The sequence below is a fragment of the Chenopodium album genome, chromosome 5 (genome assembly GCF_948465745.1).
Source record: "Chenopodium album chromosome 5, dcCheAlbu1.1, whole genome shotgun sequence".
NCBI lineage: Eukaryota > Viridiplantae > Streptophyta > Magnoliopsida > Caryophyllales > Amaranthaceae > Chenopodium > Chenopodium album.
The window spans coordinates 60,612,406-60,631,226 of NC_137838.1; the positions used below are offsets into that span (position 1 = coordinate 60,612,406).

Here is an 18,821-nt window from a genome sequence, read left to right on the forward strand (position 1 = left end):
TAGCCCTCAATATCACCTAAAGAAAAAAGCCTCTTCAAATTTCGCACTAAAATGCGCTGTATATATTCTTTTGTGATACAAGTTTAACAACTGCACTTCATTTTGGGTTATATACCAACTCCATAATCATCTCATAACCCCCACCCCCCCCCCCCCCCCCCCCCCTCTTACCTTACCTATATAATCTCCTCTTTCGATACCAATCTCATTCAACCAATAATCCTTTAAAGCATACATTCGAGTGATCATCGATCCCGCACACAAAATTTCTCTCGAACGACAACGTATTGGTCTGGAAAACATGATCAAGAAATCAACCATGTCATTGTTTGTTATGATGCTACTACTAGCAACTATGCACACAGCAAAAGCTGTTGCTTCCCCTGAAACTCCGGTCATTGAGTTGTACATGCACGACATTCTTGGAGGGAGTAGCCCTACAGCGCGGCCAATCACAGGGCTTCTTGGAAACATCTACAGTGGGCAGGTTCCTTTTGCTAGACCACTTGGGTTTTTTACTCCCAAAAATGGTGTGGCCATCCCTAACAGTGATGGGTCGATGCCAAACATGAACGGCGGTGTCCCATTGGGAACGGGGTTGGCTGGCACTGCCTTTGCTGGATCTAACAACAACAACAACAACCAGAAGAACATCAACACAGCACAGCTTTTACCTGACGGTTTAGGCCTTGGGTTTGGAACTATTACAGTTATTGATGATATTCTGACAACTTCTCCTGACTTGGGTTCACAGACAGTTGGAACTGCTCAGGGTGTTTATGTTGCAAGTTCGGCTATGGGAAATACACAAATGATGGCATTCACTGCTATGCTGGAGGGAGGCGAATATGGGGACAGCATCAATTTCTATGGTATTTACCGGATCGGAAGCCCATATTCTAGGTTATCAGTGACAGGAGGCACAGGAAAGTTCAAGAACGCTTGTGGGTTCGCTGAGCTTCGCCCATTGATACCATCTGGACAGCATGTTACAGACGGAGCAGAGGCGTTGCTCAGGCTTCTTGTCCATCTCAAGTACTAAAACTAAGGAAGGAGCTACTAAAGGTCATCTTGTATCTATTTGTGCTTTGGTTTTGTTTGTGTTATGGTCTCTAGTTTTCCTGTCTTTACAGTAAGAATGAGAGTCAAAGAAAGTGTGTAATTCATTCTACTTGTGTAATATAATATAACTTTCCCACATGAATGGAATTTAATTATTCAAAAATTTAAAGTCTATCTCAGACCACCTAGTCAATAGAAACAACCACGATTACCATCACCACCACCCAAAACTCGTTTGTTTGCTGGGTTTTAGAGAGGTTCAGAGGTACACTTTCTAGTAACTTACAGCCAAATATTTTCGAAAAATCAAAGTCAAAATGAACAAAAGGGGGCATCAATGCTGAAACCCTACAGAAGGAAAAGCATTTAACAATTTTTCAGGCTTTAATCTACAATGCTAGCAAACCTATGATCAGTAACTATCAAAGGATATACAATCAAAAAACACCACTAAAGTTTATTACCGTAGATAATAACACATACATGCTGGTCATGCCAACAAACAGAAATGAAACAGTTTGAAGTCTCAGACTATAAAATGAAAATTAAAATCTCAGTTTGAATTAAAAAGATTTGTCTTTAAAATCAGTAGTCAAAATAAGACAGCTGACTAGGCTATCCGATGACTTCATAAGACACGTATCACACTCGTTGCATACATCATATCAAAAAAGATAGGGCTATCGTCACAATAAGTTCACTATCTTCAAATTCATGATATGTTCCGATTCATTTTATGCCAAGAGATATACCAAGGACAAAGATCATTTGTTTTGTTGCAGTTTACAAATTTTTTACCTCCTAGACTAGCTCATAGAGATATCGCCATTTTATTAACAAGAAAACAGATAACAAGACATATAAGCTATGAGGTCAAATATCATGATAAAAATTACAGAAATATAATGCATAAAGCATATGCACTCCCAAATAAACAAATGTCATCACCCAACTCATCAGATATTTATCATACTATCGGAATACCAACATACACAATGTGATAAAACATGCGTACTAAGCTTTGACCTTCATATTGTATGCTGTAGATAAAAATTTGCTACACATATATGCAACATTATTATTGTGTAGATAGAATAGGAGAATTAATAAAAATAAAAAAAAATCACCCTGGAGTGAATGATCTATTCCCAAACCATCCTGATCCTACAGAATAGAAAAGATGAAAAAAAAAAAAAGAAAGAAAGAAAAACAAACAAACCAACTTACTTACAAACACACACGTCTAACTTTGATTGTATGTTCACAGCTCCCACAACCAGTCATATCATAATGTCACTTAAGGTTTGTTATCTGAATAAAACCTCATTCTTATGAATAGGTTATCAGGAAAAATTATAAATACATATGCTATTTAATTAACTTTGCAGTTTCCTACAAAATGATCTTGGGTGGTTTTGTGAGAACAAAACAAAAGTTAGAAATGGTTTCGATTAACTTTATTTTGATAGGACAGGCTTTCTTAGCTAAGGATATAAATAATCTGAAAAAATATTACCAATTAAAATCTCTTTCCACATCAAGATAATGAGGATATTTTAGCATGCTGAATTATGCTCTCTTGATCAAGCCCATATAATTAGGGGTGGCAATATCATCCAAACCCGATGGATAACCATCCACCCGATCCAAATATATGGATGAAAACCCGAACTTAAGCGGATGACGGATGGATGATGGATGGGTTGGGTGACGGATCGGGTCGGATACGGATGATGATACATCCAACCCAGCACCCGATCCATCACCCGACCCATCCATCCACCCGTTAAATTTATATATAAAAAAAATAAAAATAAATATTTTTTTAATAAATTATTGTCTATTGTAGTGTTAGGAATTGACATTTGTTTTTAATTTAGTAAAAAGGAACGAGTATTAGAAGGATGTATAAAAGTTTTATTTATTGATCATTTTGTTTTTTCAAATCTCAATTTTAATTATTAAAGTGCAAAGTTGTATTTATATATATATTTCACCCGAATTATCACCCGATCCACCCGATTCATCCATGGATGACGGATGGATCGGATGTGGATGAAGGAAAATTAGGTGATGGATGGGTCGGGTGATGGATGGATTTTTGGCGGATGGAGGCGGATGACGCATCACCCGACCCACCTCCGATCCATTGCCACCCCTACATATAATGAATCAATCAAGTTAACACGCAATGAAGCTGGACCTTTTGCATCCTGCATACCCAGCTCACCAGCAATGCCGAACACAGATAATGCTGCAACTGTAGCTTCAAATGCATGAGATGGATCGGCAGCAACAAAGGCAGCAATTAGAGCAGTGACAGAGCAACCCGTTGCTGTTATCTTTTGCAACATCTGCACTCCGTTGCGTGCACCAATTACTTGTTGCCCATCTGTAACAATATCTACAGCTCCAGTCACGGCAACAACAGCACCAGTTCTTAGAGCCAGTGATTTTGCAGCTTCTAGAGCATCCATCGATTCATGCACACTATCTGCACCCTATGACATGTAGCAAACCGTATGAGCTATTACCTAAGCGGAAGACATGTATTCACATTTAAAACAAAAAAAAAAAAAAAAAAAAAAAAGAAAGACTATTACTTTTCTAATGTTAAATTCAAAAATCCAAATTAAACTAATACTGTATGGCAAGGAAAGCTAAAACCAAATGCAATTTTCAAAAAAAGTATGAAGCAGCTGGAAAATTTTTACAGAGTTCACCAAACAGTCCATAATCCACAGAGCAGAAGAGCAATATATCCATTTGATTCTCAAAATAAAACCAGTATTGTCCGAGTAACACTTTAGTGATATATTACAAGTATATGCATCTCTTCGTCAAACATAGATTCACCCTAATATCTAAATCCTACATGTTTGGCAATGCCATACTCAAATTAGATTCCAACACCAATAAAGAGTTGAACACGTATGAACGGCATCAAACTAACATATTCTCATCAGTAAACATAAGGTCATATAGACACTTACATGATTGTGCTACTATTCTCTGCCCATACATAATAGGCCACAATATATAATTCCCAAATTGAATTAGAATACCATAAGCATCCTTCTCTGATAAAGGTTTTACATCCTTAGGTGCCACTAATATCCTTGTAATGCATATATAAACCATAAGTAAGACTGTAAATTTATAGAGTGACTTATTGATTCGAGACATTCCAATATAGTATTGAGGTCGATTATTAGGGACATTCAAGATAAAATTGTCTTAGCATTTTGTGTTCGAAATATGCTAATTCAAATGACTAAACATTTACTTGTATATGTCACTTCTCATGGTGTAAAACTTATCTAAGTTAAACTAAAAGTTCCTAATAATGAATTCAAAACCATTAATTAAAAACACAAAACAACATGCAATAATAATTCAATGAAATTAAACAAATCCAATATTCCATCAACAATAATCGATACAAACAATTACTACCTCCTTCCCTAAAAGTTCTTCATCATCCCACAAAAAATTCAAAACACGAAAAACTTTCAAACACGAGCAATAATAATACCTTAGTATCACCAAAAGAAGCACGAGAAAGAGCAATAATCTCAGACCCATTACCCCTAACAACAGTAGGCTTCAACAAAAGCAAGTCCAAACAAGCCCTTAACCGGAAACGGGAACAACCGGCAGCAACAGGGTCAAACACCCAAGGCTTCCCATTTTTCACAGCAATTTCTGCGGCGGACTTCATCGCCGGCAAAGTAGATGCGGTGAGTGTGCCGACGTTGATGTAAAGGGCGGCAATTTGAGGGGTGAAATCAGGGATTTCGTCGATTGAGTGAAGCATAGCTGGCGAAGCTCCGGCTGCTAAAAGAGTGTTTGCTGCTAAATCCATTGATACGAAGTTTGTTATGCATTGGATTAATGGTGAGTTTTGGCGTACTTTTGAGAGGATTTCCCATGATTTTTGGGACCATTCTTTTGGTTGTGTTTCTTGTTTCTCCATTGGAATGGATCTCTTTCTTTGCTTCTTCCACCTTACTCTTTTGGTTGGTTGTGGGCCTGTGCTTTTATAGAGGGAAAAAGGCTACGGCTTATTTGGGAAATGACGGTTAGCGGTTGACTACTTCACTTGACTAATTTGACCGGTTGAAATCAATATACTACCTCCGCTTCGGATTACTCGCAACAGTTTCCTAAAATGGCTGTTTCACATTACTCGCAACAAATTGTTTTCTTTCCTTTTTTAGTAAGTTTTTGACCATAAAATGACAATTTTACCCTTACTTTTTTTTATAAACGTCCTAATTAAATTATAAGTTTGTTCTTATTACCTTAATCTCTAAGGTTAATTAATTTCACCTTATCAACATATTTTCTTTCCTTTTTTAGTAAGTCTTTGACCATAAAATGACAATTTTACCCTTACTTTTTTTTATAAACATCCTAATTAAATTATAAGTTTGTTCTTATTACCTTAATCTCTAAGGTTAATTAATTTCACCTTATCAACATATTCATCCTAATTCATTCCCCTCCATCTACATCCAACATCTTCTTTCATAAGTTTTCTCTCTCTTCCTTCATAATCACCACCTTCAATGACAACCACCACCTTCAATGGAAACCACCACCATCACCACCGCCACTACCACCGACCACCACCACCAACATCTTCAATGGAAACCACCACCTACATTGCCGCCTTTGTTTTCTCTCTCTTCCTTTGCCTTTTGTTTCCTCATTTGGCTATGAAACCCAAATTCGAAGGTTTTTTTTGTCAAATTTAACCATCAAAACTCTAGATCTAGAGTTTTGATGGTTAAATTTGACCAATTAATGTTGTAATCGATGATAGAGAAGGGTTTGTGGGTTCGTGGTAAGTTTGTTCATGGTTGCTAGATTCGTGGGTTGCGGTGGCGTCATGGTTTCGTGGGTTGGTGGTGGGTTCAAGGTTGAGTGGTTTTGTTGGGTTGGTGGTGGTGGGTTTTAGGATAATCGCGGTTTGTGGGTTGGTGGTGGTGGTGGGTTCTAGGATTTTCATGGTTTGTGGGTTGGTGGTGGTGGGTTTTAGGATTTTTGTGTTGGTGGGTTCAAGATTGTGTGGTTTCACTTGGTTGGTGGTGGTGGTGGGGGGGGGGGGGTTCTACGGTTTTCGTGGTTGTGTGGGTTTTCAAGGATGGTATGGTGGGTTGCGACGGCTGGGTTTTGATCAGTTCGTGGTGGTGCTGGGGGTGTGTCGGTGGTGGTTGTGGTGTCGGGTTCGTCGTGGTGGGTGGTTTCGGTGATGTTGAGTAGTGGTGGTGGGTGGTTTTGGTGATCCTGGGGTAGTGGTGGGTGGTTTCGGTGATGCTGGGGTGGTGGTGGGTGGCTTGGGTTGCTGCTTGGTGGTGTGGGTGGTGGTGGGGTATTTAATTTAATTAAGGTTGAATTTGTTTTTCCTTTTTTTTTGGGTTTGATTAATAGTTAAACATATACCCTTATATTTCCATAATCAAGCTTTCAATCTTTTGCCTCGGCCTCCGCAAACATGTCCTTTGTTGCGAGTAACATGAAGCGGAGGTAGTATATACTTTCTCCGTTCTATTAATATTGCAAGAAGGAGAAATATCTATAATTGTGTAAGAGTAAAAATTATAAAAAGTTGATATCGTGAAAATATTTTATGAGACGAATCCAACAAGATCACACATGAATATATTTTGCTTAACGTATAAATCATATTATATGGTCAAACAAGAGTGATGAATAGTGCAAAAAGTCCATTGTTGCAATATTAATAGATCGGAGGAATCTATCTATATACTATACTAAAAGACAAGCGCCTCAATGTGAGGATGACAAATGTCACTCTCTCATTGGCTTATCTTAAGTATAAAATATATCTATATAATTATTGTTTACACATTCAAGCATGTTAAACTTCAAACAATAAAAGCAAGTTTCTATACATGCATAAGATTTTCATGATTTCCTAACATAAATATTGATTTAATTTTTTTTATAATAAATATATACTTTCCAATTCTACAAATAATTCATAAAGTCTTTCCAATCTTTATTTATAGTCAAGTTAAAGAATAATAACTAATTTGAAGCAATATGATTAAAGTGACATAATTAAGGAAACAAATATTTCGTATTTTGAAAGGCTAATATTGTTTTTTTTTTTTTATGAAAATTAAATAAAATCGATAGAATTTGGTTTGACGTCAATTATGAAATCAATACAAACATTTAAAAAAAATCAGATGTACAATAAAATATTGTGCACCTATTATAAAAACTACCCTGTAATGAATGAAAGTTATTTATGCTTTATTGATAAAAGTTACCCAAAATAGTCTACAAGTTATCCTAAATTCAATTCAAGTAATCGGATGAATACAAAAGTTTTTGATAAAGATACAAAATAGTTTAAAAATTACTTTTATTGTTTGTTGTACTCCTTGACAAATACTGAATGCTGAGCCAAAATGTTGTCTTGGAAAAAAATACATAATCTTGAACATAAATTTTATTTTAATCGGCCTTTTATTTTCTATACAATGTCTTTAATTTTACAATGACCTTTTGTTTTTCTTGCATAAAAAAAAAAAAAAAAAAAAAAAAAGAACCAATAACCAATCTAAACAAGAAGAATAAAAGTTAAATTGAATTAGACATTTGACGGAAAAGGGATAGATATAAAATGTATTATAACTATTACTCGTGTTTTAAATTGTAATATTCGTATTAACAATGCTATTACTTATGAATTTTTTTTAGAAAAACTTTACATTTTGATTTAAAAATCGTGCATTATTCATGTACTATACTAGATATACAACAATCATGTGCAATAATTTATATCGAATATAACACCCAAAACTCAACGCATATATGACGGGAATTAACCTATCCTTTATCTATCTTATACAAAACTCCAAAGTCTAATTTTTTTTTCAAAATATAATAATAACATTTGTAAATTTTTGTTAATATGAAAGATATAAACCTATCAAAATGTATATATAGTTAAATTGTTTAATAACTTATATCGAATGCGTTGTTTTATTAAAATTATTTGCATGTAATCATTAAATGTCTTGAATGTTGTGTAGCTATGCAATGTCCAAAACTTTAGTTGAGCGACTTTGATTTAGTGATTGTACGGTAAAAAGATATTGACTTCGATCTTGAAACCTAATAGTCTAATAAATTCTAAATAGAAAAAATTAAAACAAAAGGAAATGAAAATAGTAAATGGCTTTAAATATTGAAATAAACATAACCTTTTAAATCAATTTAGCGAATTCAAGAGACAATTTTAAGGCTTTTAAAATTAAATGGGGGAAAATATATGTAAAAAGAACATTATTAGATATATGAATGTCCATGCACTATTATTAGAGTTTTGTTAACCATTTTATAATTAAGGTAGGGATAAATCTTAGTAATATATACTCCGTATATTTTATTTATATAAAATTATCAGTATCCATACCTATATACGAAGTATTTGTGTTGTATACTATATTTAATTACCTATTGGTTATATATATGACTATTATATAATACTACGTATATAGTTTTTGGCACAATGCTAACTTAGGAAAATATATGTTCTGGTAGGTCAAATATAAGGTTATTATTGTGTCTATAGATTTAATGAGTGCGATGGGTAAATAAAACATGTATATATTAGATTGATTGTAGCTACTGATGCGGATGGTATGATAAGAAAATTTAAGTTTTTTCTCAACGGGAGATATAAATAAATTAGTCCACTTCTTATATAGCTATGTGGGGTATTATTCAATTATTTTTCAATTAATAAAATAACATTATAAAAAATTAAAAGAAATTCAAATAACATAAAAATACTATTCAAATAACGTTCCTTTAATTTTGTTTTTATTGACCAACCATTAGTAACCAAGTCCTTTAATAGTAAATGAATTACCTTTGTTTTTATTTTTATTTTTCCTATAGGTTTAATAATTTGATTTATAAACCGTGCATCGCACGGACACTATCCTAGTATTATACTAAAAGACAAGCAAATCAATGTGAAGCTGACACATGTCACTTTATGATTTGCTTGTCTTATAATGGTAAAAAAATAATTTAAAGAGATCTTAGAACTATAATTTTGGTTAAAATTTATTATATAAATCATTTGATTCATAATTTTGTTAATAAAATTTGATAGAATCTAAACTATTTGGAGATTAGTTAATTTATGGCAACTTATATTTAATGAATTGATGCTAATATGTTAAAAAAAATTTGAAATGATTGATTCAAATATACCCTATATATATATATATATATTCATAGTATATATAATTAATTTTGGAATAATAATATTTGTCATCAACTTTGCCACTATATGTAATATTTTTCTTAATCAAACTACACTTATTCACGTTCAATAATCTTTTACCTTTTTCACTTTTACCTTTTAATTGATAATTACTCTATTTTATTATCTTCGTATTTTTAGTTTATTTTAGGGTTGTTTCTGGGCTAATGCATAACAGGTATTATCCGAAATCTAAAAATGATATATTTTTTTTTGAATAAATAGACATGATGAGTACAATGTACGAGGGTTGTACTTGACTGACCCTATTCTATAATTTATATCAACATACTAATGTCAATACTATCCCTGCTTCTTATTACTTGCAACAATTTATATGAACATACTAATGTTCAATTTTTTTTTTTTTAAAAAAAAAAAATACTATCCCCGCTTCTCATTATTTGCAACAAAGAGGTATAATTTATGGGATATAAAAATATTTTTTTGTTGCAACTAATAAAAAAGGGAGTTAGTATTAGTTTTTAAAAGTCAAACTTAATTTTTTGTGTACAGTAAAACCTATATAAAACCTTTATAATAGGAAAAAAATGTTTTATCATGGTGTTTATAATTAATTTATACTCTTTTACTAGACTAAAATCTATAATTAGGAAAAATTAAAAGTAAATTAGAAATGAGAATAACGTAAAATTTTATTTTATAATTGACGGGAATGTAAAATATTATTTGCATTGTCATTTCTTAATCCCTTGGTCATTATGTGAGTCTATATTTGTGTGTATGTTCATTGTCATTCTCGAGGTAATGCAAAATGAGTATTATGCGGGGTTTAAAAATAGAAATTTTATTGAAAAAAAAAAATGATGAGTAGCATGTACTAGGGTTGGCTAGGTATTTGAGTGAACATATTCTAAAATTTATATGAATCATACTAATGTTCAACATATTTGGTTTTTAATACTCCTTCCGTTCCAGAATGATGTTCCTGTTTCGTAAATCGATGCAAATTTTTACCCAACTTTGACCGGAAATATCTTTAATCTCACACTAGCAAAAAATATAAAAGTTAGATATTAATAATCTACTCACCAAGTTGAATCAAACAAGATCCCACATGACTATATTTATTCTTATAGATTAAGAGAAATTTAGAATATTCTCTCTTTCTTAAAAAAGTCAAAGATTCCAAACAAGAACATCATTGTGGAACGGAGTACCCTTGTTTCTTTTGCTTGCAAGTTGTAACAAGGGTGTATTATTTATGGGATATAAAAAATTTCTTATTAGTTGCAAATAATAAAAAAATAGAGTTAGTTTCAAACTTAAATTTTTTGTTGTAAGTAAAACCTACATAAAGCCTTTATTCATAGGAAAAAAATATTTTATCATGATGTTTATTATTAGTTTGCCTTTTTCACTAGATTTAAACCTACAATTTGGAAAAATTTAAAATAAATTAGAAATGAGAATAGCTTAAAATTTTATTTTATTTTTTAAGGGATCGTAAAATATTACTACAATGATGAATATTTGTTTGTATATACGGGAATGTAGTATTTACATTCTCATTTCCTAATTTATCCATTGATCATTATTGTGAGCCTTTATTTGTGTGTATATACTATATACAACGATAAATGTTTAATTTGTTAATTTTAGTGATTCTATTATTAATCATTAAGTTAAATTATAAATTAATATGTTGATTTGTAAACCGTGCATCGCACACGGGCACTATGCTAGTGTTTGATTATTTATAATGGCTTTTTGAATTTTTTTGGTGTGAGTCACAAGGGCGGGGTAAGCTTTAACCACTTGAGCTATCCCTCACTCTCCTGAAATTGGCTATTTGTAAAAGTATTTAATAAATTTAATTATTGAATGTTGGCTGTTAATTAGGTAATTTGTGGGCCAACAAGCCAAAAGCCAACAAAAAAGCGTAGCTTTTCATAGGGGTGACCGGGTGAGCAAAAATTCAGGGTACCCAGAACCGGATCCGGAACAAATTCAGGTTCCGATTCCGGGTAATAAAACTAGGAACCTGTTGCAACATATTCCGGTTCCGGGTAATAAAATTTTGGACCCAAAACCTGTAGGATACCATATTAGAACAGCTTTCGGTTCCGATTCCGGGTATCGGAACCGAAACCTATAATTTAAGCCCAATACCAAAATGACATATATTAGTAACCCTAAAAGTAAACAAAAACCAAGCTCATTTCTCATTTTTCATTTTCACCGGTCGTCACCTACTACAAAACCCTCTTATTGGTATGTAATCTAATAATCTATCATCTATGTATGATCTCCTTCCCTTAAATTAATTCTTATGCTATTTAGGCATCAAAAGTCTTACATCATGGGTTATCAAGATTCAAGATGCGAAATGAGATTATGTAATAAAATTTGTATTTTTATCCTATAAGTTTAGTATTTGTATTAAATATTCTAGACAGTAGACAATTAGTGTTGGATTGTTACACCTATATTTGTATTAAATTTGTAAGCTTTTAATTTATGGTAAACATCCATTTTTTTAATAACTTTGGAACAATTTAATAATTTTGGAATAAAAGACAGGGTACCCGGTTCCGAGTAATAAAATTAGGAACATGTTGCAATAGGTTCCGATTCCGGATAATGAGATTTGTACAGGTACTCTGCTACGCTCACCGCTAGCTTTTCCTTTGGCTCACTTGGCTTAAAAAGCCCGTTTTTTTTTTTGCAGAATGAAAAGCAAAATACCAAACATTTTTTTTTTTTGCTGTTTAACCATTAAAAAAAAGGGCAAAAGCTAATAAAAAAAAGCCAATTATCAACATGGCTTAGATGTATATTCTGGGAAATGATATTGGCATATATACCTTTATGTGAGATTCTATGCTCTTTTTAGTGTATCCTCTTTCTTTACTCCTTTTATTTCATAATAATTGTCACAATAAGAAATAAAGAGCCAGTTAGCAGCCAAGAATAATAGGCTTGCAATCCAAAGAGGTAAGAATACATTCTTTCTTAATTTGCAATAAGTAACCCCAAATCAGCCATAGTAAAGTTTGAACATATCAATATATTATACAAAAGGCCTCAAAATCATAACACATGCACTTTATACTGTAAATAGAGCAAATATCTCTCAACCATGAAGTTTTCACACAATAAAAACGATTCATAACAATATGAATTTAGAATAGATAAAAGGATTAAAGACTTTAGCTTAATATTAAACGCTGTAATTTAATTTTATAAGGATTTAGACGCACTTTGAGTAATTTTCTTTCTACTTTCTTTATACCTTTTCTACTACCTCCCAATTATATTCCTCCTGATTATATATATATATATATATATATATATATATATATATATATATATATATATATATATATATATATATATATATATATAGGGATCAAATTCATGCAAGAATTAGAAATTAAATGCTACCAATACTCACTAATCTAAAGGAGGCTCCATATGTGTACAATGGTCATAATAAAATAGTTGTTCGAGTTGTAGCAAAGGCTAAAGAAGTAAAGAGTTGTGCCACTCTAAATCAGTAGAATAAACCTTTTAATTTTAAAATTTACTTATATTGATAAGGGGCTATTGATAAAACTTACTGTTTTGGATTTTGTTTCTAACATCACCCTAAATTACGTTATCTGTCCTAAATACTTATATGGCTTCTTAATTGTCAAGTTATGATACGCATTGAAACACAAGAGAGGTATTGATCAAATTTTAGGCACCACTCACTCAAAGACCAAAACTTAACATGATTTTTCAATATATATAATCAGCCCAACTAGAATTGTGTTAGGCAATGCATATCCTTGTAAATAACTTGCATATAGCTGCTGTAACTAAAGAATTCTAACACCAACATAACCACAATAGTTCCACGAATGAAGATACCCACAGCAATGGCAACACATGCATTGAGTCTTATCAGCGATGGTACCTTAAATATCAAACAAACCCCACTTAACAAAGCAACTTAACTAAACCAAATTCGATCGGATCAAGCAATTGGGTCAAAAAGTAACTTAGTTGAGCATTCACAATACACTCAAATAAGAAAATCAAAAGGTTTTAGAACACGAAATCAGGAAATTTTGAAAAGAAAATTGGAAGTATTGTCAAAAAAATTAAAGGGTGGGTCAAACAACCTACCAATTTTAAGAGATTATGTTATAAAAATAAATAAATAATAATAATAATAATAAAAAATCGCTCACTAGAATATGTCATGACTTCAATGACTATCACAAATAGTTTAGTAGTCTACCTTGGAAGAACCCCAACTTGATTATACTAAAAGTAAATTTGATAAACTGTATATAGTGAAATTGACATTCGGTGATTAATTAGAAGAAAGAAAAACTTACCTCATAATATGTTTCAATGGACGAAAGAAAGAGAAGCTGCTGCATAACTATTATACTTGTATAAGCTAGTTAGTGTTGGATATTTATGTTGTAAATATTTTAATTAGTATTAATGAAGAATTATGAAGAATAGTGTTGTATGACAAATTGTATGTTTGGATAATTGTAACTCTTCATTGGTAATTGTTAATATGGATAATTGCATTATTTCATCATTTACTATTCATTAATTATGATGGATAATTGTATCTTTTCATTACTTGCGTCTTTTCATCCATGTTTCTTTGTCTATAAATAGTTGTTGGTTGTTCTCATTTATTAATACAGAATATAAGTTTTATTTACTCTCTCAAGATATACATGCATATAGTTGCGGTTACTCTAATCTAGTTTGTTCGCTGGTTTCTTATAATTACAATACCATTTTATAAGAAACGAAACCCGTTCTATCCTGGGAGACAATTGCTTAATAACCTTGGGTATCGTAGAGGGAGCAAAATTGTCTTAAGGACACAACGCAATTTGTTGGGCTCGGGTTATAAAAATTATATTTTGAATCAAGTATAAAGGTATGTGTAATGTTCATTTAATCTGTTTTATACACTAGATATATATTATTTGATTTTTTGATACTAGTTTTGTGTAGTAACTTTAACAATCATAAGACAATTTTCTTTTTTTTTTTTTTTTTTTTTTTTTGTTCTTTTGCATTTCGTATTAAAGTGCCATGAGAGTTTAGAAGTAAAGTTCTAAACTTTGTTCCGATTATTATTCATGCAACTTGTTTGGGATTTGCATGTATTAAATTATTAAGAAGTAAAGTTTTTATGTTTATTTAATTTTTTCTTTTATTGTTTTATTATTGTCGGTCGTTGATGTTGCGTAAAATACTACAATCTAAATTCTTGGTTAGGTGGAGTTTATTTATATATTTTTTAATTAATTAACTCTTATCTAGTGTGGTGCATGTGATTATTTATTTAATCATATTTTCTATTTTTGTGATAGAAATGGCTACAAACACCAATTTGGTTACTCCTTTGCCTAGTGTCAACCATGGGGAAAAGCCAGAAAAGTTCAATGGAACTGATTTTAAGAGATGGCAACAAAAAATGTTGTTTTATTTGACTACATTGAACTTGGCGAGGTTCCTCACAGAGGAAGCCCCTAAGTTGAAGGATGGAGAGGCCGACAAAGATAAGGTCGCCGCCATAGATGCTTGGAAGCATTCCGACTTTTTGTGTCGGAATTATGTACTTAATGGTCTTGACAACACACTTTATAATGTGTATAGTCCGATTAAAACGGCAAAAGAATTGTGGGAAAGTCTAGACCATAAGTACAAGATAGAAGATGCCGGTTCAAAGAAATTCATTGTTGGAAAATTTTTGGAGTTCAAGATGGTGGATAGTAAGACTGTAATGAGTCAAGTCCAAGAACTCCAATTAATTATCCATGAAATACATGCTGAAAATATGACTTTGAGTGAGTCTTTCCAAGTGGCTGCTTGTATAGAAAAATTGCCACCGTCTTGGAAAGATTTTAAGAATTATCTTAAACATAAGAGAAAGGACATGTCACTTGAAGATCTTATTGTTCGGTTAAGAATCGAAGAGGATAATCGAAAAGCCGGTGGCAACACTATCATGTCTTCCAAGGCCAATGTGGTTGAAGGTTCTTCAAAAACCAAGAAAAGAAAGCGTACTAATGATGACTCCAACCAAAGCCACAAAAAGAAGTTTAAGGGTAAATGTTATGGGTGTGGTAAACTTGGTCACAAGGCCAAAGATTGCAGGAATCCCAATAAGAAAAAGAAGAATGCCCAAGCTAGTTTTGTGGAGGTTGATAAGATCTCTGAAGAACTTGATGATGTACATCTTTCAGCAGTGATATCGGAGTGCAACATGGTAGGGAATCCAAAAGAATGGTGGATTGATACAGGTGCAACCCGTCATGTTTGTGCAAACAAGTCAATGTTCTCATCCTATACCCCTGCATCGGAAGGAGAAAAATTGTACATGGGAAATTCTTCAACTTCTATAGTTGAAGGAGTTGGGAAAATAACACTAAAAATGACTTCTGGCAAGACGGTGACGCTAAATAATGCGCTCCATGTGCCTGACCTTCGCAAGAATTTAGTGTCTGGATCATTACTTAGTAGGAATGGTTTTAAATTGGTCTTTGTATCTGATAAGTTTGTACTTTCTAAGAATGATATGTATGTAGGCAAAGGCTATCTTAGTGATGGCTTATTTAAATTAAATGTAATGACTATTGCAACTAAAGATGACAATGTTAATAAGACTGCTACTTCTGTTTATTTGCTTGAGTCTTCTTATTTATGGCACTCAAGATTAGGCCATGTTAATTATAATTCCTTACGGAAATTAATTAGCATGGAAATTACCATATTTTGATTGTTCAAAAAGGAAATGTCAAGTGTGTGTTGAATCTAAATTTACTAGACAACCGTTTCATTCAATTGATGGAAGGAATACCGAACCTTTAGATTTAATACATACTGATTTATGTGACATGAAATCACTGCCATCTAGGGGAGGTAAAAATTATTTTGTAACCTTCATAGATGATTGCAGTAGATATTGTTATGTCTATCTTTTGAGTAGTAAAGATGAGGCTATCGGTGCCTTCAAAAACTACAAAAATGAAGTTGAAAATCAATTGGGTAAGAAGATTAAAATAATCAGAAGTGATAGGGGTGGTGAGTATGAATTTCCTTTTGAGGAAATTTGTTCAGAATTTGGTATTATACACCAAACCACTGCTCCTTATGCACCGCAGTCTAATGGAGTAGCGGAAAGAAAAAATAGGACATTAAAAGAAATGATGAGTGCTATGTCCAATAGTTCTGGTTTACCAAAAAATTTGTGGGGTGAGGCTATTCTAACTGCTAATTATATACTTAATAGAGTGCCTCATAAAAAGACACAAAAAACACCCTATGAATTATGGAAAGGAAAGAAGCCATCCTTGAAATATTTTCGAGTGTGGGGGTGTTTAGCTAAAGTTTCAGTTCCTAAGCCTAAAAAGGTGAAATTAGGACCGAAAACTATAGATTGTGTTTTTATTAGATATGCACTGAATAGTAGTGCATATCGGTTTTTGGTATACAAATCAGAAATAGAAGATATACATGTCAATACAATTATTGAGTCAAGGGACGCTGTGTTCTTTGAAGATATTTTTCCGTATAAATCTGAAAAGGGTGACAATAGTCATAAAGATGGGTCAAATAGGAAAAATAAAAGACCTCGAGATATAAAGAGTCTCGAAATAGAGGAGCCTAGACGTAGTAAACGACGAAGGACTTCTACGTCATTTGGTCCAGATTTTCTAACTTTCATGTTAGAAGATGAGCCAAAAACTTTTAAAGAGGCTATGTCGTCTCCAGAATCCTTTCATTGGAAAGAAGCTGTCAATAGTGAAATTGAATCCATAATGCATAATAATACTTGGGAATTAACAAATTTGCCATCTGGTGTTAAGCCCTTGAGTTGTAAATGGTTTTTTACGAAAAAGAGAAAAGTTGATGGATCTATTGACAAATACAAGGCAAGACTGGTTGTAAGGGGTAATAACCAACGAGAGGGACTTGATTATTTCGATAAATATTCTCCGGTTACCCGAATAACATCCATTAGAATGTTAATTGCTTTTGCAGCATTAAATGGCCTTGAAATACATCAAATGGATGTTAAAACAGCATTTTTAAATGGCGATCTAGAAGAAGAGATTTATATTCAACAACCGGAAGGGTTTGTTGTTGCCGGACAAGAAAATAAAGTTTGTCGACTTGTTAAATCTCTTTATGGTTTAAAACAAGCACCGAAACAATGGCATAAAAAGTTTGATGATGTAATGTTGTCAAATGGATTTAAAATCAATGAGTGTGATAAATGTGTTTATATTAAGACCACTCATAATGGATATGTTATTGTGTGCTTGTATGTTGATGACATGCTTATAATAGGTAGTGATATTAATCATATTAATGTCACTAAGTGCATGTTAACTAATAGATTTGAAATGAAAGATATGGGTGTTGCAGATGTGATTTTAGGGATTAAAATTCATAGGACATCTGATGGTTTAGCTCTTTCTCAATCTCATTACATTGAAAAAGTTTTGAGCAAGTTTAAGGATTTTGGCATAAATCCCATGAGAACACCCATAGATATTAATTTACACCTTGCCAAGAACAACGACCAAAGTGTATCTCAGAAAGAATTTGCTCGTATTTTAGGCAGTTTAATGTACATCATGAATTGTACTAGGCCTGATATAGCTTTTGCTGTTAGCAAATTAAGCCGTTTTACGAGTAATCCAAATGGAGATCACTGGAAAGCGCTAAAACGTGTATTGGGTTATCTAAAGCAAACTCAAAATTTTGGCTTGCATTACACTAAATATCCTGCTGTACTTGAAGGTTATAGTGATGCAAATTGGATAACTGGCTCCAAGGATACGAAATCTACCAGTGGATATTTATTTACACTAGGTGGAGGGGCAGTATCTTGGAAGTCATCTAAGCAAACTTGTATTGCTCGATCTACCATGGAGTCTGAATTTATTGCTTTAGATAAAGCTGGTGAAGAAGCTGAGTGGCTTCGAAATTTTCTAGAAGATATTCCTAATTGGCCAAAACCTATGCCTGCTATTTGCATACATTGTGATAGTCAAGCAGCTATTGGAAGGGCAAGGAATGTCATGTATAATGGAAAGTCTAGACATATACGTCGTAGGCATGATACCATTAGACAACTACTCTCTAGTGGAATTATCACGTTGGACTTTGTAAGGTCAAAGGATAATATTGCGGATCCGTTAACAAAAGGCTTAACTAGAGAGCTAGTGGATAAGTCATCAAAGGGAATGGGGTTAAGACCTATCAATTAGTTATTATAGCGGCTACCCAACCTAGTTGAATGGAGATCCCAAGATCTAGGTTCAAAGGGACAACCAAGTTATGATAACTGTAAAAGCACAATAGAGTACAAAACTCTAATCCATTCCTATATGTGACAATGGTGCTTATACATGAAAGGTTAAGTTTAAGCTTAATATTAAGC

General features: G+C 32.7%; 2 protein-coding genes across 2 annotated transcripts; one reads left to right on the forward strand and one right to left on the reverse strand.

The window, feature by feature from the left end:
* Positions 1-298: 298 nt before the first annotated feature.
* LOC145630811 (dirigent protein 18-like) lies at positions 299-1,231 on the forward strand. The gene has a single exon (XM_081682966.1). It carries the CDS (start codon positions 302-304, stop codon positions 1,040-1,042), a length of 741 nt encoding a protein of 246 aa, XP_081539092.1. The 5' UTR covers positions 299-301; the 3' UTR covers positions 1,043-1,231.
* Positions 1,232-2,012: 781 nt separating this feature from the next.
* Positions 2,013-5,061, reverse strand: LOC145630812 (hydroxyethylthiazole kinase-like). The gene is made up of 3 exons (XM_081682968.1): positions 4,598-5,061; positions 3,224-3,563; positions 2,013-2,652 (listed from the first exon to the last, which is right to left on the reverse strand). The coding sequence occupies exons 1-3, from the start codon at positions 5,036-5,038 to the stop codon at positions 2,600-2,602; spliced, it is 834 nt and encodes a 277-aa protein (XP_081539094.1). The 5' UTR covers positions 5,039-5,061; the 3' UTR covers positions 2,013-2,599.
* Positions 5,062-18,821: the final 13,760 nt, after the last annotated feature.

Coding starts and splice junctions, on each gene's coding strand:
- LOC145630811 (XM_081682966.1), top strand. CDS start 302: ATGATCAAGAAATCAACCATGTCATTGTTTGTTATGATGCTACTACTA.
- LOC145630812 (XM_081682968.1), bottom strand. CDS start 5,038: ATGGAGAAACAAGAAACACAACCAAAAGAATGGTCCCAAAAATCATGG. Junction 3,564..4,597: donor CTTCTTTTGGTGATACTAAG/GTATTATTATTG, acceptor TACATGTCATAG/GGTGCAGATAGTGTGCATGA. Junction 2,653..3,223: donor CTTGATTGATTCATTATATG/TAGGGGTGGCAA, acceptor CCTAATTATATG/GGCTTGATCAAGAGAGCATA.